This window comes from Hoplias malabaricus, chromosome Y (genome assembly GCF_029633855.1).
Source record: "Hoplias malabaricus isolate fHopMal1 chromosome Y, fHopMal1.hap1, whole genome shotgun sequence".
Taxonomy (NCBI): domain Eukaryota; kingdom Metazoa; phylum Chordata; class Actinopteri; order Characiformes; family Erythrinidae; genus Hoplias; species Hoplias malabaricus.
The window spans coordinates 71,789,155-71,813,049 of record NC_089820.1 but is presented as its reverse complement, the minus strand read 5'-3'; the positions used below and the strand labels follow the sequence as shown (position 1 = coordinate 71,813,049).

At 43.2% G+C, this 23,895-nt stretch overlaps 1 protein-coding gene across 2 annotated transcripts; it reads right to left on the bottom strand.

Annotated features, from left to right (window-relative positions):
• Positions 1-399: 399 nt before the first annotated feature.
• On the bottom strand, positions 400-23,593 carry LOC136679117 (uncharacterized). Of its 2 annotated transcripts, none has more exons than XM_066657424.1 (4): positions 22,714-23,593; positions 22,515-22,607; positions 21,874-22,108; positions 400-1,383 (listed from the first exon to the last, which is right to left on the bottom strand). In XM_066657424.1, the coding sequence occupies exons 1-4, from the start codon at positions 22,858-22,860 to the stop codon at positions 1,298-1,300; spliced, it is 561 nt and encodes a 186-aa protein (XP_066513521.1). In that variant the 5' UTR covers positions 22,861-23,593; the 3' UTR covers positions 400-1,297. The 2 variants fall into 2 exon arrangements, with proteins under 2 accessions (XP_066513521.1, XP_066513520.1); XM_066657423.1 differs by lacking the exon at positions 400-1,383 and adding an exon at positions 12,456-19,183.
• Between the last annotated feature and the right edge of the window lie 302 nt (positions 23,594-23,895).

Below are 23,895 nucleotides of genomic sequence, written 5' to 3'. Positions count from 1 at the left end.
GGAAACGTGTGAAAATATTCTTTAGGGATGGAAATAGGTTGGTAGGAGGTGGCAGTGGGATATTCTGGAACAAATACAGAAGTTTGGGCATTTAATTTAATTTAAGGACATTAATTCTTGCTATAAGCGATAAGGGCATGTGGTTCCATCTATCTATAGAGGAAGTAATCGAGTCTAGCATGGGGATGAAATTGACCCCGACAATGTCGTTTATACATGGTACTAACCTAATACCCAAATATGTGACACAGTCTACCTTTTTGAGTTGGAAACAATTCCCGGCACAGTTTCTTTCTTTTGAGTTGAGTAACATTAATGAAGATTTATCTTTATTTACTTTATATCCTGATATCCTTTGTGGACAAAACTGTCCTGCGTGTTTGTTGATGCAAATAATTGGAACAGAAGAGGTTAACACAGAGTTTGAGTGAACAATCAAAACAGTTTATTATACAGAATTCTGGGAAGAACAGTACAGCATGCTTCTTCTCCCTTAGCTGGTCTGTTCTCTGCCTAAGTGACCTCTGACTCCCTGTATTATAATAATGGTAGTCCTTCCCCCTAGGTATATGCTTCATCCTGATTGGCTCCCAGATAAGTCAGTCGTTGCTAGGGTGTTGCTAAGGCTTTCCAATAACCTAGTGACCTCTCTACTAGAAGACCCTGTTGTTTACTGCTGAGTTCAAGCAGTTAATCACACACCCCCTTCACACACACCTTTTCCTGTTGCCCTGTTGCGCAGATCATAAAGTTAATACTGTTTCTTAAAAATAATAAAAGTATCAAGCTAGCTGAAAAATATAATGATTACTGAATCATTTCCCACAATTCCCCCTTTTGACCTGTCCTAATGACAGGTCAACATTACACATATACTGTGTGAATCAATGGTGATAGCAGGCATTTACACCACCCCATTTTTAAGGGAGAGACAACCTCAGTCCTACATACCACTTCTTTTCTAAATGGTTTTATTGCCCTATATGGGTATGTGTAACGGTGTAAAGTCTTCTGATTTCTTATGCTGAGCAGGTCGGTGCTGTGAGCAAGGGTAGACTGCCCTTGTTGTGCTCCTGCCTCAGGGGATTATTCTGCCCCTATGTTGGTTGAGGCTACCTGATCTGCCTCTTCTGAAGTGTTGTTTTCCTTCAGTGAATATTTGATATTGGGTGCCGGTGCAGCTCCGCACTGTGTGAGGTGGTACCATTGTGAACCTTTACCCCTCAGCCGGACTGCATAGCTGGTTCTCTCCATCACCTGATAAGGCCCTGTCCAGCGAGGTTCGCACCACTTCTGCTTAATGACCTTCAGGAGCACCCAGGGTGAGACTGCCACTTCTGAATCCTTCTCCTCCGGTTCTTCTCCTTCTCTCTTTTCCTGCACCTGTATAGAGAAATCTTTACAAACAGCTTTAAGTTCTTCATATAACTGTCGGTACTCTGCTTGAGATAGTTTCTGGGGGGACGCAAGCGCGGTGGAGGGGCCTGGAAAAGGGATGCCCCTCACTAATTCAAAAGGAGTGAACCCTGTATTTCTGTTCACTGAACTACGGACACTAATTAAAACAATTGGAAGGGCATCAAGCCAATTCATGCCCGTGGCCAGTTTGATTTTTGCTAATTTGGTCTTCAAAGTTTGATTCATCCTCTCCACCTGACCTTGTGATGGTACACACAACCATAGCTATGTTTCAATCCTAGTGATTGTTCTACCCACTGCAGTGCCTTACTAGTAAAATGAGTTCCATTATCGGAGTGAATCTTTTTAGGAAACCCATGTTGAGGGATCCAGTGGTTGATCAACTGATTTGGCATCCTCCTTAATAGTGGGGATTGCCTCGACCCATCCTGAATACCTATCTACTACCACTAGAAGGTACTTATATTTGCGTATAGGATCGATCATATCTGTATAATCAATCTGAATTTCTTCCCCGTGGGTTAATGGCCGTGGAAACCTTCCCTGTGTTATAAATGAGGCAAATGTTACAGTTAGCTAGGAAATCAGACACTAATGATCGCATAAATGGATGCCACCACTGTTTAAGATTTTCCATCATTTGTCTCCTTTCTACATGTGCCATGGTGTGTGCTTCTTCCAACACACTTCTAGCTAAGGACATAGGTAGTACGTACTGATTGTCCTTGTTCATCCATAGTCCTTCCACTACGTGCTTCCTGATTTACCCACATTGATTTTTCTTCTGGACTAGCCTGATCCTGTATTTGTCTGAGTTGTGTTCCCGTGGGAATGGGTTCCCATGGGACGCTAAAGTCTAATACCATCATAGTATTGGGTTCTGTATACCCTGCTGCTTTTTTCGCTGCCTTGTCTGCTGCTTCATTTCCCCTATTCACCAATGTGTCCCCCTTCTGGTGACCTCTGCACTTTACAATGGCAACTCGCTTAGGCTTATGTATGGCTGCTTCTAGCAGTTTCAGTGGCTAGAAATGGATGACCTATGTGTAGCTGATATACCTGTCGATCCTTGTGTGACAATCCGGCCTAGAAAAGTAACTCTGGATCTACAACACTGTAATTTTGACCTAGAGACCTTAAACCAAGCGGCTGCCAAACATTAAAGGACCGCATGGGTGGCTGTTAAACAGGTCTCTGTGGTGTCTGCGGCAATCAGTAAATCATCTACATATTGGATAAGAATAGAACCTATAGGTAACTGGCAATTCTCGAGACTTCTTCTTAAAGCCTGATTGAAAAGTCCCGGGGATAACGCAAACCCCTGTGGAAATCTAGTATACCTGTACTGCTGGCCCCTGTGCGTGAAAGCACATATGTCTCTGCAGGCCGGGTCTAAAGGTACACAAAAAAATGCATTTGCCAAATCAATGCATGTGAACCATTTCATATCTGGGCTTAAATCCGAAAGTGCCGTGTATGGATTGGGGACAGGAATAGTCTGTGTAGCTAATGCTGACTTTATTGCTCTGAGATCATGCGCCATCCTATACTGACCCATGGGAGTGTTCCATTGGGAACAGCATGGTTCCAGCACACCTGCAGTCACCAGTGCTTTTGCTGTCTTATCTAATGATGATATGGCTTCTGGCTTATGTCTATGTCAGGTGTTGACATTTGAAACACAACTGGTGTCTGTTTAACATGTCCTACGTCATCTGATCCTGCTGACCACAGTGTGTTAGGTAGATTACTCAGAACCTTTCCCGTGTCTGGGTGATCAACATCTTCCCTCCCATGGTGTCTAGCTAAGATGTCATAAGTCAATGTAACGGTGTCAGAGCAGCAGCCCTTAATATGATAAATTTGACTAGACGGCGAGTAGATCACGTTAGGCAGTTGAGTCTGAACCCAGTCCGTAGTCTCCGCAGATGTGAGTGTACAAGTGATGCCACCCCCTCAGGTCCCACATAAATACCATTGGACTCAATGGTCCATTCAGTATTCATTAGTTCTGATTCAAACAAGTCAAAGTATGCTAAATCCCCTCCTGTGTCATAGAACAAGATGACATGGGGCGGATCAGGGGGTGGTGCATAGGGCTCCAGTACCATGATCCAGGGCTTCCAAAGGTTGAAAAGAGTCAATAACTGACTACTGGATTCCTGAATTAGTCCCCAGTAGATGTCCACCGATTCAGGGGTAAAAGTTTTCATCAGATACATCCCCTCTCCATGACGTCCTATAGAACATTGGTTGGACCCGTCTGGCCATGTAATAGTTAATCCCTCTGGGGAGTACATAATACATGCCCCCATTTTCACTAATAAGTCTCTGCCACACAAGTTGAGTGGTGCTTGTGGCACAATCAGGAAAGAGTGTAAAACAGTCTGTATACCATTGTTTACACTTAAGGGTTTTGTTTTTGGCAGTGAAATGATTGATCCCGAGAAACCCCTGACCGGCACTGAAATGTCACTCATCATACTCGAGGGTAGACTGCTTGTCAATGCAGAGTGAGTGGCCCCTGTGTCAATCAAAAATGGAATCTTCAGGGTCCCGAGGGTCAGTGACAGCATGGGTTCTGCCAGTGCCATACTGTCTTGATGGTCCTCTGGGCATTGTCACTGTCCCCCCCAGGGCCCCAGACTGTACTGACCTACTGGAGCTGCCTCTGGGTTGGGAGCCTGATAGTAGGCTTGTGGCTGGTGTAACTGTGAAGGATGTTGTTGGGGATGTAACTGGTTCTGCCTGTATCAGTCCCTGGCCCAGTGATCAATCGCTCCACACTGGAAACATCCTTGTGGCCTGGAAGACCCACCGCTACCACGCCCCCTCCCTCTTCCAAGTCCCCTGGATCTAAAAGGTTGAGGAGCATACTGCATTGGACCATAATTATACTGAGGTGTGGGCCATTGCTGGGGTGGCATGTATGGCATGGGTGTCTGTCCCGGAACCGCTGGAGCTGGAAGTGGTGGTGAAGGATTTGGAACTAATACTGGGGCTGATGCTTGTGGCTGTGTAAGAAACATTATTGTTTCCGACTTAATTTTAGGCTCCTTAGGCTCCTTCTTATTTATATTAGCGTTCTTACGGATCTCTTCCAGTTGGGCTTTTAACAGCTCCAATTCCATTTTATCCTTTTCTTTCCCCTTGCTATCTACTCTATCTTTGTGCTTGTTCATATGAAACAAAATATGTCTCAACCAGTCCTCATGAGGCTTATCTGGTCCCATATCTGGATTGTCTTCTACCTTGTCCTTAATAGGAGTAGGTAGACCCTTAAGAACTGCAGTCCTAAACCACACCTGCTGACCCCGAGCTGGGTGAATGCCAGTAGTCATAGTCCAGTGCTCAACCGCCTGACTCAAATGTTCTGCCGGGTTAGTTTTCTCATCCCAGGGATAACTAGGGACAGTGGTCGCCGCTCTGACTGGCCACATATGCCTCATGATATCTGCTAAGTTCTGTGAGTATGCTGCAAATGGAGTATTATCTGCCAGCCTATATGTGTTTGCCTGTCTCTCCAATTCAGCCACCTCCATAGCAGTTGTGGATCTGTTGATAATGTTCCTGAAATCTCCCAGAGCTAAGGTAATTCCCCCCATTAATTTATTTAATTTAGTTAGCCAAAGTCCAGCTCCCCACAGAGAGGGGAGGTAATTGATCAGTAATAATCTGAGCATCTGTTACAGTGAATGAAACATATTTTCTATGACCTGAGGTGGTCTCTAAATGTGGCATCACATGTGCAGGGCCCCTATCAGTAGCCCCTGTACGTGACCTAGTGCTCATGTACGGCCCCTGTTGTGGACTCTGTTGTTCCATTATACTTAGCTGTTCTGTCAGGGGGTGTATCTCCTCATCTATCATTTTCATAAGCTCTCTCCTAGTTATACCACTTTCCCTTTGTTCACGTCTAATCTGCGGAGAGACCTCTTCCTTAAGTACCTGCTCTGTAAATGCAGCCTTAATTCTAACGCCTTGTCCCTCAGTCAAGTCAATCAAGTCCATGTCACACAGATTCCTTATTCTTCGATATGCATATAAGTGTTCTGAGTCAGGGATGGGTGACGGTCACATGTATCCGTGGCCTGAGAGCTGGGAGGGTCTTGTGACCCATTTTCCCTCACCATTCTATCATGGAATGGATTATTCCCTGATGAGGGCGATTGACATTGATCCCCAGTAGGAGCACTTCGCCTTAGTGTTTCCAGGTCATCCTGTGGATATATACAACGTGATGTGGAATGCTGATATGGTGTGTTCATGGATTCCAGTTTAATTGTTCCTATCTTAATACTGATCATGGGCATCATATTACCGACTGGTGTGGGAGACATAGGTGGGGGCAATGTGTTCAAATAACTCACATTGTAGGGCGGAGGTATCTCTAATTCTAGTGCAGGATCACATTTCCTGTCTGGAATGTGTGTGGGGGGAGTCCCTGCCTCCTAGCTGTGCTGAGTGCTCTGCCCCTTCTGGGTCTGCTCACATACATCAATGTCAGCAGCTAGTGAATCAGTACTAGGTGTGGTATGTGTAATCATAGCAAACAAATTACCATTATAAGCAGATTTCAATCTTAACTTAATCCACACAACTTCTGCCTGATCACTTTTACATTTAGCCTTTTTACGTCTTAAAAAGCCTGAGTTTTCCAACTTCTCTTTAGCCTCCTGCGCTGCCTTATTTCTGATTATAGTCATTTCAATTAGCATTCTTCCTAGGGATATCTTCTCCTCCCATTTACCCGCAATAAATTCTTTGACTGCCTCATTCAAATCCCTGTTCACCTCATTTTCTAAATACTCCCTTTTCTTAATATTAGGTTCCAATCCTTTCACTATTTTAGCAAGTAATTCCCATTGTTCTTTTACAGATTTCCATTGCCATTTCCCTTCCCCGAATCTGAAATTTAATTCCTTTTCTAAATACCTCTTATTTGAGTCTGCCATATTGATCAAAGACTGGACTTACCCTCGAATTCTTCCAGTGGGTTCTTCACTCCTACTCACTCAACTCCCGTGCTTTTGTTGTCACCGTTAGGTCTCCACACGGGAGGAGTTATTTTCGGAGAACACGGTTTCCTTTACTGCAGTCCCTGACGTGCAGATCTCGGTCCCTGACTCGAGGCTTTTCCTTTCTCGGTCCCAGACACAAGCCCCAGTCCCTGACTCGGGGTTTAGGGAAGACCACTCCCAAGGAGACACAGTCTCCTAGTCTTTAATCTGAGTGCTCGTCAGCGGCTCAGAGGGGTCCACCACCACCCAGCCAAAACACAATTAGTACACACAGATTCACTCGAAACTCACTTTTCCTTAGGGACTCTAACCCAAAGACCTTGGTCCCTGACCATGAGGCTTTCTAACTCTGGGACTCTAACCCAAAGACCTTGGTCCCTGATCATCAGGCTTTCTAACACTGTTTTATATTGTTCACAACTACTTCCCTACCATATGGTAGGGATTACCTACCATACCCCAGCATTCATCCCTTTTTCACTATATTCAATTTGCAGATTTTATTTAAATAGGCTTCTGCTTACCTTTTGAGGAGGCGCCTGAATGAATGCTAAAGTATTTCAGTCCCTCTGATACCTTCCCAGCTCATTTGCATCACGTCGGGGTCACCAAATTGTGGACAAAACTGTCCTGCGTGTTTGTTGATGCAAATAATTGGAACACAGAGTTTGAGTGAACAATCAAAACAGTTTATTATACAGAATTCTGGGAAGAACAGTACAGCATGCTTCTTCTCCCTTAATTGGTCTGTTCTCCGCCTAAGTGACCTCTGACTCCCTGTATTATAATAATGGTAGTCCTTCCCCCTAGGTATATGCTTCATCCTGATTGGCTCCCAGATAAGTCAGTCATTGCTAGGGTGTTGCTAAGGCTTTCCAATAACCTAGTGACCTCTCTGCTAGAAGCCCCTGTTGTTTACTGCTGAGTTCAAGCAGTTAATCACACACCCCCTTCACACACACCTTTTCCTGTTGCCCTGTTGCGCAGATCATAAAGTTAATACTGTTTCTTAAAAATAATAAAAGTATCAAGCTAGCTGAAAAATATAATGATTACTGAATCATTTCCCACACCTTCCAAATGTGTCTATTATGTCAAGGCTGGGATAGATTTTGTTTTTCCAAAAATGGAATGACATCATCAGCAAATAAAGCAATCTGTGTTCCTGTTGGCCTATTGTCAAACCAGTTATATTTTTATGAGACTGCACCACAATGACAAATGGTTCAATTGCTAAAATAAACAGTAATGGGGACAAGGGACACCTCTGTCTCCTCTTTTTATTTTAAATGACTTAGATATAAGTCCATTTGTTAATATTTCATCATAGGGCTCATTATATAGAAGTTTAACCCACAGACAGATATTGTCCCCACAGCCAAATCTTTTTCCATCCATCCATTATCTGTAACCGCTTATCCAATTTAGGGTCGCGGGGGGTCCAGAGCCTACCTGGAATCATCGGGCGCAAGGCGGGAATACACCCTGGAGGGGACGCCAGTCCTTCACAGGGCAACACAGACACACACACATTCACTCACACACTCACACCTACGGACACTTTTGAGTCGCCAATCCACCTGCAACGTGTGTTTTTGGACTGTGGGAGGAAACCGGAGCACCCGGAGGAAACCCACGCGGACACGGGGAGAACACACCAACTCCTCACAGACAGTCACCCGGAGCGGGAATCGAACCCACAACCTCCAGGCCCCTGGAGCTGTGTGACTGCGACACTACCTGCTGCGCCACCGTGCCGCCCTCCAAATCTTTTTAATATCTCAAATAAATAGGGTCATTCAACTCTATCAAAGGCCTTTTCGGCATCCAATGATAGTATAGCAATGTCTGGTTTTTCTTCCATATTGTAAAGAATATCGATCACTCGTCTCACATTATGAAATCCCTGTCTGCCTATTATAAACCCATTCTTTATTATTTTCATATTTTCTCTAGTCATTGAGCCAAGATTTTGCACAGTATCTAAGTCCACATTAAGAAGGCATATTGGTCTTAGATTTTCACATTTGTTGCAGGGTTTACCAGATTTGGGTAATAAAGTTATCAGCGCTTCTCTTAATATGGCAGGGAGAATTCCCTTTTCAAATGAGTCCGAATACATATCAAAAAGAGTGGGTAGCAGTTTAACTTTAAATACTTTATAAAATTATGTTGGCAGCCCATCTGGGCCTGGGGATTTACTTGTTTTCAAGTGATCTATTGCTGTAGATATTTCCTCCTTAGTTATAGCTACACCAAGGTCTTCACTCATTAATTCTGAGATATTGGTCATTTGGAGGGTATCTAAGAATAGGTTTTGCACTTGTTCCTTATGTGTTATGTCTGGGCTATATAATTTTTCAAAAAAGACCTTAAAGGTTTCATTAATTTCTAGAGGGTCAGTTAGAATCTGTCCCTCACTGTTTTCAAGTGAGATAATATTTTTTTCGCTTTGCAGTTGTCGGAGGCACCAGGCTAGTAGTTTCCCAGGTTTTCCCCCTTGGTCATAAAATGCCTGCTTAAGACGCAAAAGATGTGAAGCTGCTCTAGGGGCAGACAGTTCATTATGCTGTATTCTTAATAGCAAAAGTTTTAGATGGAGGTTGGGGCATAGCGTTTGATAATATTCCGTCTCAAGTAATTCAATCTCTGCTGTCAACTCTTTTGTTTTTTGATAAGTTTGGTTTGCCTTATAACTTGTAAAGCTAATTATCTGACCTCTCATGTAGGCCTTAAAGGTTTCCCACCTTGAAGAGGGTAATGTTTCATCTTTATTGGTTTCAAAAAATATGTCAATTTGGTTATCTATGAAAGATATAAATTTTGAGTCTAGGAGCCATTTCTGTTTCAATCTCCACCTAGGAGGCTCTCTCCTTAGTCTTGGGTCTTCATATATTAATGAATTCGGTGCATGGTAGGATATTAAGATGCTATTGTATTGGCAGTCCTAAATTTTATGTCTCAAATTGCAGAGATTAAAAAGTAGTCAATACACGAATATGATTTATGTGTATTTGAATAACAGAAGTATTTTAGACCCTTGGGATTCATATCCCTCCAAATATCCATCAAATTAAGTTCCTTCATAAAGTGTTGAATTGTTTGTCTACTTTTAGGATGGGGAATGGTCAATACCTGAACTTCTATCTAATGCTGGGTTCATTGTGCAATTAAAACCCCCTGCTACAATATAGCTACCAGACAGAGATGAGATTGTGAGGAGCAGATTCTGAAAAAACTTTGGGTCATCAGTGTTTGGAGCATAAATATTTATCAGATTTATTTTTTCTGTAATCAGTGTACCCTGTAGAATAATATACACCACAATCTTTTCTTTAATAACCCTTGTCACATGAAATAGTATGGATTTATGGATCAAGATCATAACTCCTCTTGCCTGAGAAGTAAAGGGAGCCGAATATATACTGCCCTGCACCTCCTCCCAATCCTTGCCTCTTGACCAGACAAGAGGTGAGTTTCCTGAAATAGCGTAATATCGGAATATATAGATTTCACCCTAGTCATTATCTGTTTGACTTTTTTCAGTTTTTGTAATCCTCTGCAGTTCCTAGACGATATTTTAACTCTTAACCCACCAGACATACTGTATAATATTGAATGGGTTTCCCAGTTCCTTCAAATTATTTACAGGCAAAGAAACCAAAAACACTTTGACGTTAAAAACTTCATCCATAACAATGAACACTGAACAGTATACCCCTATTAACTAGAACTCTGTTACCTACCCTCCCCCCACCTAGTATACTGGTACCTGTCTAACAGCTGGAGGCTGCTCCACACAAAGGTGAGGATCAGCCGAATATTTGTGCCTGAATACTTTTCTCTCCTACCCCACCCGCTACATAATAAACTTGTTACTAAATTCACTCATTTATTCATCATCTGTAACTGCTTATCCAGTTCTGGGTCGCTGTGGGTCCAGAGCCTACCTGGAATCATTGGGCGCAAGGCAGGAATACACCCTGGAGGGGGCGCCAGTCCTTCACAGGGCAACACAGACACATAGATACACATTCACTCACACCTACGGACACTTTTGAGTCACCAATCCACCTACCAATGTGTGTTTTTGGATTGTGGGAGGAAACCGAAGCACCCGGAGTCCTTACAGAGTCCTTACAAAATTCTCTGTTTCAGCTGGTTGGTTAAAGATGCGAGACTGACCATTCTGCGTCATCAGCAGTCGTGCGGGAGGAATCATGCCGTATCGTATCCCCACGGCACAGAGTTGTTGTCTCACGCCGTCAAACTCTTTCTGTTTTGTGTTCATGACGTCCTCATAAAATCTCACTGGTTGGTTCTTGAAAAGAGTCTGTCCCTTTGCCCTGGCGGATCTTATCACGGTTGTTTTGTCCTTGTAGTTTAAGAACTTCAAGATGAGGGTCCTTTGTGCAGCGGCGTTTGATGTACTCTTCTGACCCACCTGATGCGCTCTCTGAAGTGTCAGGGAGGTGCGTAACGGTGCCAAGTTTAGAGCCTCCGGCAGCCCTTTTACCAGGAAGGCACATGCATCCTCTCCCTCCGCACCCTCGGGTAGATTAACCAATCTCAGGTTGGATCGTCGTGATCTGGCCTCCAAGTCCAGCACTTTCCCTTCAAGATCTCTGTTTTTATTTTCCAGGGCTTGAACCCTGGCTTGCAGACTGGTGATGCTATCCTCTGCTGCAGATATCCGGACCTCCGCCTCACTGACCTGCTCGGCACACTCATTAACATCTTTTTTCACATTCTCTATTGCTGACAGAATACCATCAAGTTTAGAAGAGAAGTCGGATTTCAAATTTGCAATTGCAGCCAGTATTGCATCTGAGCCAGCTTCGGCCGTCTTTTCCTTCTTATTCGACTTGCAATGTCCTCCTCCATTGCCTGGTACGTGCTTGTGCTAGCTTCGCTATTGTCACCGCTAGTTTCAGGGCTCACCTTAGAAGTAAAGTTGGATAACTTCAACTAAGTTGGCTTACTGATATTTTTACTGGACTTCCTTTGCCAGAGAGGCATCACAGCTGTCTTTAGACGTTGGTCAAGGTCTCACATAACGAGTCTTATTCAGGATTTTATAGAAAGGTAGCGGAGCTGAAACGAACACGTCCTCTCAGCAAGCCACCATTACCGGAGCCCCAGAAAGCTCAGTTTAAGTTGCTTACTAGATGTAAGCAAAGGCTACAGAAAGACGTGATCAATTTGGATTTTATTATAAAAAGGGCAAAGCGTAAACAAGAAAAACAAGCCGAGACCAAGCCTGAGAAATAGCCCAGAAGGACTAAATCCAGAGGCAAAAATAAAAAAAAAACGAGAATTCTGAATTCTGAAAAAGAAAACACTCGGCTGAAGCAAAACATGGCTGTTTTTTGTATCAAGACCCCACAAAATTGGTTGGAAAAAAGGTTGGAAGCTGTTATGTTAGGAAACTGTGGAGGTTGGTGACTTTGTATATTGGAGGCAGTGATGTTGGTAGACGGCACACTGCAAAAAATTTCTTAAGCAAAACGTCATGACAACATATTTTTGTAATTTACCTTAACTTATCAAATTAAGTTTTGTGATTTCAATGGGATTGTATGAGTTTTCAGCCTTTCAACTCAAATTTGAATTTAAATTTGAAGGAGTGAAATGAACTTAAAACTGTGAGTTATGGTACATTATTGGTATGTCAGGAAGAACTCCCATCATGCACCGCAGGCTCACCTTTTTTCATTTTTTAAGGTTTATTTTCATTCAGTGACTGTAGGTTGGAGACTTTGACTTTGGAGTTTAGAGACTGATGTTAGTAGATTATGCTGGGTGGAGAATGTGGAGGTTGGAAGCTGTGATGTTAGGAGACTGTGGTGGTTGGAGACTTTGCAGTTTGGAGCATGTGATGTTTGAAGACTAGCAGCTGGAGACTGACATTAGCAGACTGTATCACTCTAATCCCGAATTAGTTGAGTATACTAGAAAATTGCCTTAAATTAATTAAGTTTTTAACTAAGGTGAAACTAAAAAAGTTAAGTTGCATTTGTTTCATTCTTTATTTGTGGTTGTAAATAATAACTTCTGGATATCTTTGTGCTGCTTACAAGCTTTTTTATTAATTCTCAATTTCTTTACAGACATAGAATTCCCGCATATGATGTACTACATGGCTAACCCCCTGGCTCCTCCTGGGGTCCTTATTAATTACATTCCAAACCAATCACAATCCATCATTTGCTAGCATCCAGTCACAGTATCCATATAATATTTAGGCAGTATCCAAGCCAACTAAGTAATTATTCTGTGATATTAAACCAAAATATTACATCTCCCTTTAAAATAAAATAAATAAATAAAAAAAACCCTTGGAACTTAATACATATGTGCATTGGACAATTATTCACTGATAATGTAGAACAAGAACATTACAGTGGTTTTCAAACATAAGGGCAGCGATCCTTTTACATCCTTTTACAAATTATAGATCCAGATTAACCCTGGGCTTGACTTGACATCCTGATCTAGTACGATAGAGTGGTGTGTCCGTTTCACATACTTGCTCTGGGTGACTTGGTGTAAGGTCAGTACCCTGGGTATCATTAGTTGATTCAGCAACATCACAAGTGGGGCTTTCATTCAAATGTGATTCTTTTGTGCTGAGCAGGTGACAATGATTCCGATGATATACAGAGCCTTCAGCTGTACGGATGTGGTAGGAACGAAGAGTATCAGCTGGGCTTAGAACAACAGCTGGTTTCCATCTGCCATGCTCTTGGACTCTTATGATTTCACCTGACTGTAAGGGTGACAATGGCTTTGCTTTGTTGTAGTATCTCTTTTGGTGGTCATGTTTGGTGGTCTGCTCTCTTTTCCAGTATCTTGCAGCGGGTAACAACTTTTAGCTGAAGCTGCTTGTCCGTGTTTGGAAGAAAAGAGTGCAGACATTGACTCATTAGCAACTGCACTGGGGATTTGAAATTGTCCACAGGAGCATTGCAGTAATCTAAAAGTCTTAGATATGGGTCTCTTTGATCCATTTTTGCCTTCTCCAACAGTGATTTTGCAACTTGCACAAACTTCTCTGCTAGGCCATTGCTTTGTGGGTAGTGTGGGCTAGTTGTGATGTAGGTGAACTCTCAAGCGCTAGCAAAACCTAGAAATTCTTTGGAACTGTACTGGGGTCCATTGTTGGATATGACTGTATCCAGAATGCCATGCCTTACAAATATAGCTTTGAGCTTATGTACGATTGCTGGAGATGTAGTGGAGCTGAGCTTTTCTAGGTCAGAATACCTGCTGTAATAGTCAACAGCAATTAGGTAGTCTTCATTTTTCCACATGAACAAATCTGTGGCCACTACTTGCCAAGGTCTATCAGGTACCTTGTGGCTGATCATGGGCTCCTTAGCATTTGAGGGACAATGTTCAAGAGAGATTTGGCATTCCCCAACCATCTCCCTGCACATTCCAGGCCAGAACATGATATCACAAGCTCTTTGTTTGCATTTTTCTATTCCCCTGTGTCCTGCATGAATTCTGAATAACATCTCAGCTCTGAGAGAATAAGGAATGACAATCTTCTCACCTTTGAAAATGATTCCTTTTATCTCAGACATTTCATCCCGGTGGTTCCAGAGCACAGTCACATTCTGCGGGCATCTTTTTCTCTCTGCTGGCCACCCATCCTTTATGGTTGTTTTCAAAACAGAGAGCTATGCATCATTCTCTGTTTCTGCCTTGATTCTGCCAAGCTGTGTGCTACTGACAGGTAAGTTGTCATACAACATGTGCACTTGTACATTCATGCCTTTCTGGACAGTGTGTCTGCAACAGGTATTTCCTTGCACGGTCTGTGTATGATTGTGAGGCTGTATCTCTGAAGCTGGAGAATCATCCTTTGTAACCTTGGGGGTGCAAGGGGTTTTTTCATGATTGACTCTAGGGGCTTATGATCACTTTCCACTACAGTATGCTGACTGTATACATATGCATGGAAACGTTTGCAGCCGAATAAGATGGCGTACAGATCTTTTTCAATCTTTGCATAGTTGCTTTCACTCACTGTGAGAGATTTGGATGCATATGCTATAGGCCTGCCCTCTTGCAGCAGAACAGCACCAAGGCCGCTTTGTGACGTGTCCACCTGAAGCCTAAGTTTTTTTTGTGGATCAAAGTAAGCCAAAACCGGACCGGGTTCTGTTGTTACAATATCTTTCATCTGCTGGAATGTCTCATCATGCTGCGTTTCCCAGGTAAACTCATTGGAATCCTTCAGCAGCTGTCTCAGAGGGGCATTAATGGATGATAAACTGGGAGCGAATTTTGCCAGGTAGTTTACCATCCCCAGGCCTGCCTGAAGCTCTTGTCTTGTCTTTTGGGGGCTCCATGTCTTTGACCGCAGCAACTTTTGCAGGATCCAGTTTTATACCAGCACCTAATAGGAGATGTCTGAAATAACTCACTTTGTTGGTGTAAGAGGTCTGCCTGGGGCTGGGGCGAGGCTGCCTGCTAAGCCACCCCCAGTCACTAGAGGGAGACAGAGACACTCTTAATTTGGGGCAATTGATTCCATCTGGGCTACTCCTACTTAAAGGAAGCCAACACACACCTCAGTGCTCAGTCTTGGGTTTCTCTTTTCAGAGTGCCGTGAAAGTTTGGCTGGTAATTTGGTAAAGGCTCTTGAGTTTTCTGCTGGGTCACTCTATCTTCTTCTTCTCCACCAGAGCTTTCCCTCTGGTTTTTCTCTTGGGGTTCAATATTTTCTTTTCTTTACCATTTTTTAGTATAAATAAATAATTAGAAATAAGTTGTGTTCTATCTTTAATTTCTTTTGTCTCACCTTGTCCTTCCCTTTTGTTTTGGGAAGCTCTCTTGCCTTTGTTTTCTTTTGCTCAATTCTGAGCTGATCAGTTTTCCTCTCGTGTTTCATTTTGTCTGTGTTCCTAACTTCCAGAGGGGTTGTTTGTGTGTCTCTGCACTTGAGGCCTATTTCTCTAGTGCTCTGTTGGTGGCTTGCCCTGTTTCAATCCACCCCTGGGTAAGCTGCCACATTACAGCAAGACTGAGCCATTACCATGGACTCAGCAGAGTTGCCCGACATAGAGCAGCTCAAAAATGCTTTGAGTCAGGGTGCTGCCATTGGTAGACATGAACAGACCCTTCAACAAATTCTGTCTCAGCTGCAGGGTCTTATCGCAGTCCTTCAGGCTGAACCATCTGTGGCCACAAGGGCTGCACCTGCCACCACCGGAAAGGTATAATGGGGATCCAGGCCATTGCAGAGGTTTTCTGCTTCAGTGTTCTCTTGCCTTTGAGCAGCAACCCTCTGGCTTCCCCACAGAGAAGTCTAAGGTGGCATTTATCATTTCACTGCTAACAGACCAGGCTCTTGCTTGGGCCACTCCCATATGGGAGAATTGTCCTATTGTGTGTGCCTCCATAAACGAGTTCACAACCACTATGCGTAAAGTTTTTGATCACCCTGTCTGTGGGGGGTGAAGCTGGTCCCCGTATTCTACGCTTAAGTCAGGGAAAGAGATCCGTGGCCAATTATGCAATTGAGTTCTGTACTCTTGCTGCTGAAAGTGGCTGGAATAATTCAGCACTAACAGCAGCCTTTTTGCAGGGGCTGAGTGAGTAACTCAAAGATGAGTTAGCACCAAGAGATCGCCCTACCTCTCTGGAGAGTCTCATTGAGGTAGCCCTCAAATTAGATAACCGGTTATGAGCGCGTCGGCGGAGATGAGAAACCTGGGTTCCTCTTCAAAGGGGCTACGTATACCCCCCCCCCTCTTCTCTGCTTCTTCCAGAGTCACCTGATGAGGGTGAACAACCTATGCAGTTGGGGCATGCTCACCTATCTCGCAAGGAGCGAGAATCCCGTATGCAAGAGGGCCGATGCCTATACTGTGGGCAACCAGGACACTTGCGTCCAACTTGCCCAGGGCTCAGGACAGGAAATCTGTGATGGGCCAAAATCCTTCTCCTGTTATCTCTGGGGTGTTTGTTAATGCAACAGTGTCCTGGGGACAGAACCATGAGAAACATCTTAGAGCATTTATAGATTCCGGGGCAGCTGGCAACTTTAGACTTTGGCTTAGCTACAGCCTTAAAATTGCCACTGGTATCTTTAGAACATCCTCTACCCATTTAAGCAATTGATGGGTGGTCTCTTTAGCCAGGGGTTATTTCACAACAGACACGACCACTCTCTTTGCAAATTGGCCAACACACTGAACTTTGTTCTTAATCAGTGTCCCCCATTTGCAGCTGGTACTGGGGTTTCCCTGGCTGCAGCGTCATAACCCTCGCATTGACTGGGGACCTCAGTGCCAGGGGTCCTGTTTGCAAAAGCACCCCACTTGTCCTGGATTCGCTTCATCACTCTCGGACATTCCAGGTCCATCTCGAGTTCCTTATGCATACCTCAACTTAAAGGAAGTATTTAGCAAGCAAAAGGCCCAGATTCTGCCCGCTCATCGGTCATATGATTGTGCCATTAACCTTCTCCCAGGTAACACCTACAGTTTTTACTAAACTGGATTTGCGCAGTGCCTACAACCTCATCCGCATTAGAGAAGGTGATGAGTGGAAAATGGCTTTCATCACTCCATCAGGCCACTACGAGTACCTTGTTATGCCATTTGAATTGATGAATGCTCTGGCTGTCTTCCAACGCTACATCAATGAGGTCTTGAGGGAGGCATTAGACCACTATGCTTTTGTGTACCTGGATGACATTCTTATCTATAGCCAATCTATGGAAGAACACATACTTCATGTGAGAAGAGTCCTTCAGCTACTCCTAGAGAACCATTTCTATGTAAAACTCGAAGTCTTTGTTCCATGCTTCATCTGTGTCCTTCCTTGGATTTGTTGTATCCAAGGGCCAACTATGCATGGATCCAGCTAAGATCAAAGCAGTTGCTGAATGCCCACCACTTCTCTCAAACAAGCTCAGCGCTTTCTGGGCTTCACTAATTTCTTTCGCCGCTTCATCAGAAATTTTAGCACTGTGGCTGCTCCATTAACCTCCCTAACAAGAAAAGACATAGGGAGGTATCTATGGACTGAAGCAGCACAGAAGGCTTTTGAGGAGCTTAAACATCGCCTGGTCACTGCTCCAGTATTACAACTACCAGATCCTGATCTCCCTTTTTTGGTTGAAGTAGATGCTTTGGATATTGGAGTTGGGGCAGTGTTATCACAGCATTTTGGAGCTGACCAAAAACTACACCCTTGCGCATTCTTTTCTCATCGCCTTATGCCTGCTGAGCGGAATTATGCTGTGGGTGAGGGGGAACTCTTGTGTAAAGTTGGCCTTGGAGGAATGGAGGCATTGGCTGGAGGGAGCAAAGTATCAATTTCTAGTCTGGACAGATCACAAAAACTTGGCCTACATCCAACAAGCCAAGCGTCTGAAATCCTATCAGGCCAGATGGACATTTTTTTTTGTTGCCATATTTGATTTTGTTTTGTCATATCAACCAGGTTCTAAAAACACTAAGCCTGATGCCCTCTCTCGCCAGTGGGATCCTCCATCCACTGTCCCACCAACTGAACCAATGATCCCTGAGACTCGCATCATTGCTCCCCTATGCTGGGGACTGGAGACAGCTATACAAAATGCCCTCCAGAATGAACCAGATTCAGGTGAGGGGCCCCCAGAGCGGCTCTGTCCCCACTTCTGTCCGGCCGGAAATTCTACAATGGGGACATGCGTCTCCTTTTACTGCACATCCAGGGGTTATCTGTACCCTAAAGTTTTTGCAGAGACGATTTTGGTGGCCTAACATGGAACGAGATATCCGGTCCTATGTGGCCGCCTGTCAGACGTGTGCCTGAAATGGAGCCCAGAACACGACCGACAGGCTTACTCCACCTACTTCCTATACCTTCACGTCCATGGTCCCACCTCTCCTTGGACTTATCACAGGTTTGCCTAAATCCCAGGGCAACACTGTGATATTAGTCATAGTCGACAGGTTCTCTAAGGCCTGTAAATTTGTGGCACTCCCCAAGCTCCCATCAGCCAAGGAAACTGCTGCTACAGCACGTGGTCAGGGTCCATGGGTTCCTCACGGGTTTGGTCTCTGATCGGTGCCCCCAGTTTGCTAGCAGGTTTTGGAAGGCCTTTTGCCAACTACTAAGAGCCTCGGTGAGTCTATAATCGGGTTTTCATCCGCAGTCTAACGGCCAAGCAGAAAGGGTCAATCAAGACCTAGAACATACCCTCCGGTGCCTTGTCTCTTCCTGGGCTGATCACCTGATCTGGGCGGAGTACGCCCACAATATTTTATGGCACTCTTCCCTGTGTATGTCTCCTTTTGAGTGCCAGTTTGGTTATGACCCTCCAATGTTTCCAGAGCAGGAGGTTGATGCAGGGGTCCCAGCTGCTGAGCAATTTGTTCGACAATGCCGTCGGGCATGGCGGAAAGCCAAAATTGCCCTCCGGGCCGCCTCAACAGTCCAAAAGAAAGCAGCAGACAAGAGAAGACAACTTGGGCCCACCTTCCGGCCAGGCCAGCAGGTCTGATTATCCACCAAAGATTTACCCCTCCATGTTGAATCTCGGAAGCTGGCTCCGCGTTATGTGGGTCCTTTCAAGATCCTCCGCAGAGTGAACCCGGTCTCTTATCGTTTGCTCCTCCCTTGTTCCATGCGTATCAACCCCACATGCCATGTTTCACGCTTGAAGCCTGTACTTTGCAGTACCCTTGCCTCTACCGCTAATCCCCCGGCTCCACGCATGGTAGCTGGTAGCAGCGACCCTGAAATGTAAACGCGGAAAAAATTCTATATATATATATATATATATATATATATATATATATAATGTAAAGTAAGTTCAGAGCCAACACTAAGTAACTTTTCTCTCACTTTCGGCAAATGTATTCCAAACTCTTTCCGGTCTCTCACCATTTCTTCACTGTCTGTATAGTTAGTCTTTCACAATTAAATGCAACTTGGTCAGGAATTGCTCAAATGGCTCATTAGCTTCCTGTACCTTCTGGTGAAACTTGTAGTGAGCGAAAATTGCGTTCATTTTGGGTGAGACCAATTAATTAATTCTCAATTTCTTTATAGATATAGAATTCCCACATATGATGTACTACATGGCTAACCCCTGGCTCCTCCTGGGGTCCTTATTCATTACATTCCAAACCAATCACAGTATCCATATAATATTTACGCAGTATCCAAACCAACTAAGTAATTCATTCATTCATTATCTGTAACCGCTTGTCCAGTTCAGGGTCGCGGTGGGTCCAGAGCCTACCTGGAATCATTGAGCGCAAGGCAGGTATACACCCTGGAGGGGGTGCCAGTCCTTCACAGGGCAACACACACACATTCACTCACACTCACATACATAGTACGTAAATAGCAATAAAAAGTTTACATAAGTAACCTTTACTTGAAATATTTAGTTCACATAAATATTTTGTCTCAATTCTACAATGTATAAAGTAATTATTTTTAAGTTTAACCTACAATTTTTTAATTTTTTTAATTATTTCTACTTAAAATGATTAGTTATGGGCGGCACGGTGGCGCAGCAGGTAGTGTCGCAGTCACACAGCTCCAGAGGCCTGGAGGTTGTGGGTTTGATTCCCGCTCCGGGTGACTGTCTGTGAGGAATTGGTGTGTTCACCCCGTGTCTGCGTGGGTTTTCTCCGGGTGCTCCGGTTTCCTCCCACAGTCCAAAAACACATGTTGGTAGGTGGATTGGCAACTCAAGTGTGAGTGAATGTGTGTCTGTGTTGCCCTGTGAAGGACTGGTGCCCCCTCCAGGGTGTATTCTTGCCTTACACCCAATGATTCCAGGTAGGCTCTGGACCCACCACAACCCTGAATTGGATAAGCGGTTACAGATAATGAATGAATGAATGATTAGTTTTATATATATATATATATATATATATATATATATATATATATATATATATATATAGAGAATATATTTCAATATTGTATTTTAATGTAAAAACCTTTCAAAAGTAACATTTCTAAAGTTTTACTGCAGCAATAACAAACCTGTCAACCAAATGACAAGTTAAAAACAGGCATTTAAATGGTTTCCTTGACAATTCCAACTATGAGAATGAATATATTCAACAATTTCTGCTGTATACTTGTAAAACATTGAACACAAAGACATGCTTTAAAACTTGATACTAGTATTTAAAACTTCTAATTGACTGAGGAACTCCATGTTATTATCTGAGCACTGTCATGCAGATACACTATTATATATGTACAAAAATGGTTCTTCATGAATTCTTTAGGAAATGGTTCTATATAGAACTATTCTACCATTTATAGAGTGATGAGATTATTCTTCAGCATGATGGCATATGTGCTGAATATATAGACATTTTTGAAAAGGGTTCTATAACACCTGTCACGGTTGGGCAGGAGATAAAGAGGCAGACGTAAAAGCAAGGAATTAATTAACAAAACAAACAATATACTAACAAAAAAAAAACATGGGCAGAAAAGATGGAATACAGACAGGATTAAACTCAACCGAACTAAACAAAGACAGACAGGGAAGAGCCATGAACTAGGGTAGATACGTGTTAACAGAAAAACACAGAGGCACAGAAACACACATCTATGCACACAAGAACTGACAGCAAACAAAGGGGTATATATACAAACACTGACAAGGAACTGCTGGGACTGATAATGAGAGGGCAGGACTACAAAGGAGACACTGACGAGAGGGCGGAACTAAGGCGGTACTAGGGTGGAGACAAGAACAACAACAAACAGCCATGTGCCAAATGTGCAAAACAGACACAGGACAGGGCATGACAGCACTAAAAATTGTTCTGGTATTGTTATAATAACAGCTTATAATAAAGACCTATTATATAATATAAAAAATACAGAACCATTTTCTTTTAAGAACCCTTGAAAAAACATCTGTAGAATACATGGTTGGACAGTCATTTCTCATGAATTATTTTCTTACATAATACAAAATAAGCCATATGTATTGTAATTATAAAATGAGGAAAATTTTGGAATGGCTATTCATGTTCAAGTGGAAGACAATATGATGAATACAGATTTTTTTTTTTTTTTTTTTTGGTTGGGGCAAAAAAAAGGAAAAGGAGGGGGTATGCTTTCTAGGTAAAATAAACAGCACTGAACTGGAATGTGTTCTTCATAGATTTGGAATAGCTGAGACGCAGTGTGCAAGTTAGCTAGACAAGTCATTTGTCATTAAACAATGTCTTATGCAAAACAATATAAGACATCTCTATTGTAAATATCAAACAACAAATTTTTGGAAGGGCTTTTGGGGTCAAAAGGGAGACACATTCTATGTATTCATCATATGGTGAATTATATGGTTAAAATAATAGCATTTCTTCAGAGTGTAAACTGGTTTCTCAGTGTTTGTAATCTGGGTTTCAGTTCACCGTGACCCAATGTTAGAAATGTTCACCTGTTTGATGAAGTGGAACGTGTTCTTCATAGACTTGGGATGGTTCAGATGAAGTGCATATAAGTCCAAACAGAATGCATACAGCTTTATGGATGTTGTCCACAATAACTTCTCCTTCAATGACAATCTTCAGTGAGGCTGGACTGAGATGGAGGGAATATGAGAACACAGCACCTTCTTGTTCAACAAGCAGGATCCCAACATCAAGGTGATGGAAGGAGTCGTCAGAGTCATCCTAAAAGCATAAGAACACAATTAATTAATTAATTAATCATATATGTTAAGCAAAAAGTCTACTCTCAGGAGAGTCAGATACATGAGGGAAATGGTCCTTACTGAGGGAGTACAATATACAAGCAGATCACACTGAAGTGGTCAGAAAAGTGTTTCTATGAAGTATCTGTTTTTACATGAAGTATATGAAGTGTCTGTTTTTAATGGTTTGAGCTGTAATTGGGTACTGGAAGATCAGGAGACTTGAAACCTTGGAAAATCCCACATCAACTAACTGGGTGAACAGACTGAAATTACATCTTATTCTTTGATTGTATTAAACTATGCTTTCAGTGTTTATCAAGCAAAAATAATGGTGAATGTTAAAAATTATGCCGCTGTGGTCCTTTTTAATACAGTTTACTTACAAAGCATGCTTTGTAGAAGTCTGTGGGGTTGTCACCAAGGATAATGGGAAGCCCTGTGAGCACTAGAGTCTGAATATCAGTTGGCTCTTTAGTCTTTTGGAGAGAAAAATGACAATGACAAGAAATTAACTGTCTATTAAAAAAACGTCTATAATCAAGCATGACTTTGATTGTAAAAGTATAATGGATATGGGCCAACCTTGGTCTGTTGTGATAGTTGTGTCAACAGCTGCCCGATGTTCCCTCTCTTAGATTGAAATATCTCAATAAGACGAAGACTGTGCTGATCAATTCTTTTGTAGAAGCCCTGCTTAAGGTTGCTGCCTACAATCCTATTGAACTCCATGTACACCTTTCTTTTAATGACCAGTAGGGGAAGGCAAGATGGCGCCGGTGTGTGTGGCTGGCCGTCTGCTACTTACAATTTGTTTTGTGTTTTTACTGTTGTTAAGCGTCGAAATTTCACAAAGTAATTCTCTACGGGTGTACGACCGTAAATCCCTCCTGGATATTAAAAATATAGTCACCAATCTAGGTGCATTTGATTACAACGGACAGAAAACCCGATCCACTTTACTCTCCCATCGTATCCCATCTTACCTGTGCCGGGTGTCAGCTCAAACGTCCCGTCAAAAGCGCCGCCGCAGTAAATTTAGTGGTCGGCTTGTGAAGCTGAAAATCTGCTTGTTAAGCTCTTTGTCCAGTCATTGGACGAAAAAGGGATTATATATTCCATCTGCTGTGATCAGACGTTTTATGGAACCCATCGGCACTTTCCTGATACCTGTCACCGGCTTTAACGGGGACTTCCCCCGTTAAAGTAACCGGTAACAGCGTCTAGTAAACTGAGACGCTGGTGCTGTCGTCCCGCCGCTTCTCGCGATCACTCAGGTTTGTTGACGGTGGAGCGGAGGGATGCCAGTGTTTCAGGATGCTCCCGTGTCTGTGTGTCCTCCTGGTTCTCTCCTTTTAGTTAAAGCTGTCATAGTCAGATCTGCCGGAGTCATTAGCCACACTCTGGAAATTTTCATATTTTCTACTTTACAAACACAAAACAGTTCAAAACTAATTCCATCCCTTTACATCTTTCCGAGTAAACAACTGCCCACCTGTCTGTCTGGACACCGATGGATGACTGTCGAGACCCTCCTCCACGCTTCAGACCAGCTGCCCACGCTCCAGCAACCACCAAGTGCCTTGAAGCTGTTCCTACACTGAAGTTCTCACGGAATACTAACTATCATCACCAGTAGATTGACCAGAGGAGGATGGGTCACCCCTTGTGAGCCTTGGTTCCTCCCAAGGTTTCTTCCTCAGCTGGGGGAATTTTTCCTTGCCACTGTCTCCCCTGGCTTGCTCACTTGAGGGTTTTACATTTGTT

What these genes read in the sequence shown, in the direction of transcription:
- LOC136679117 (XM_066657423.1), bottom strand. Translation starts at nt 22,860, where the DNA reads ATGGAGTTCAATAGGATTGTAGGCAGCAACCTTAAGCAGGGCTTCTAC. An exon ending in AACTATCACAACAGACCAAG is followed by an intron (nt 22,608 to 22,713) that starts GTTGGCCCATAT and finishes TCTCTCCAAAAG; the next exon opens with ACTAAAGAGCCAACTGATAT. An exon ending in ACTTCTACAAAGCATGCTTT is followed by an intron (nt 22,109 to 22,514) that starts GTAAGTAAACTG and finishes TTATGCTTTTAG; the next exon opens with GATGACTCTGACGACTCCTT.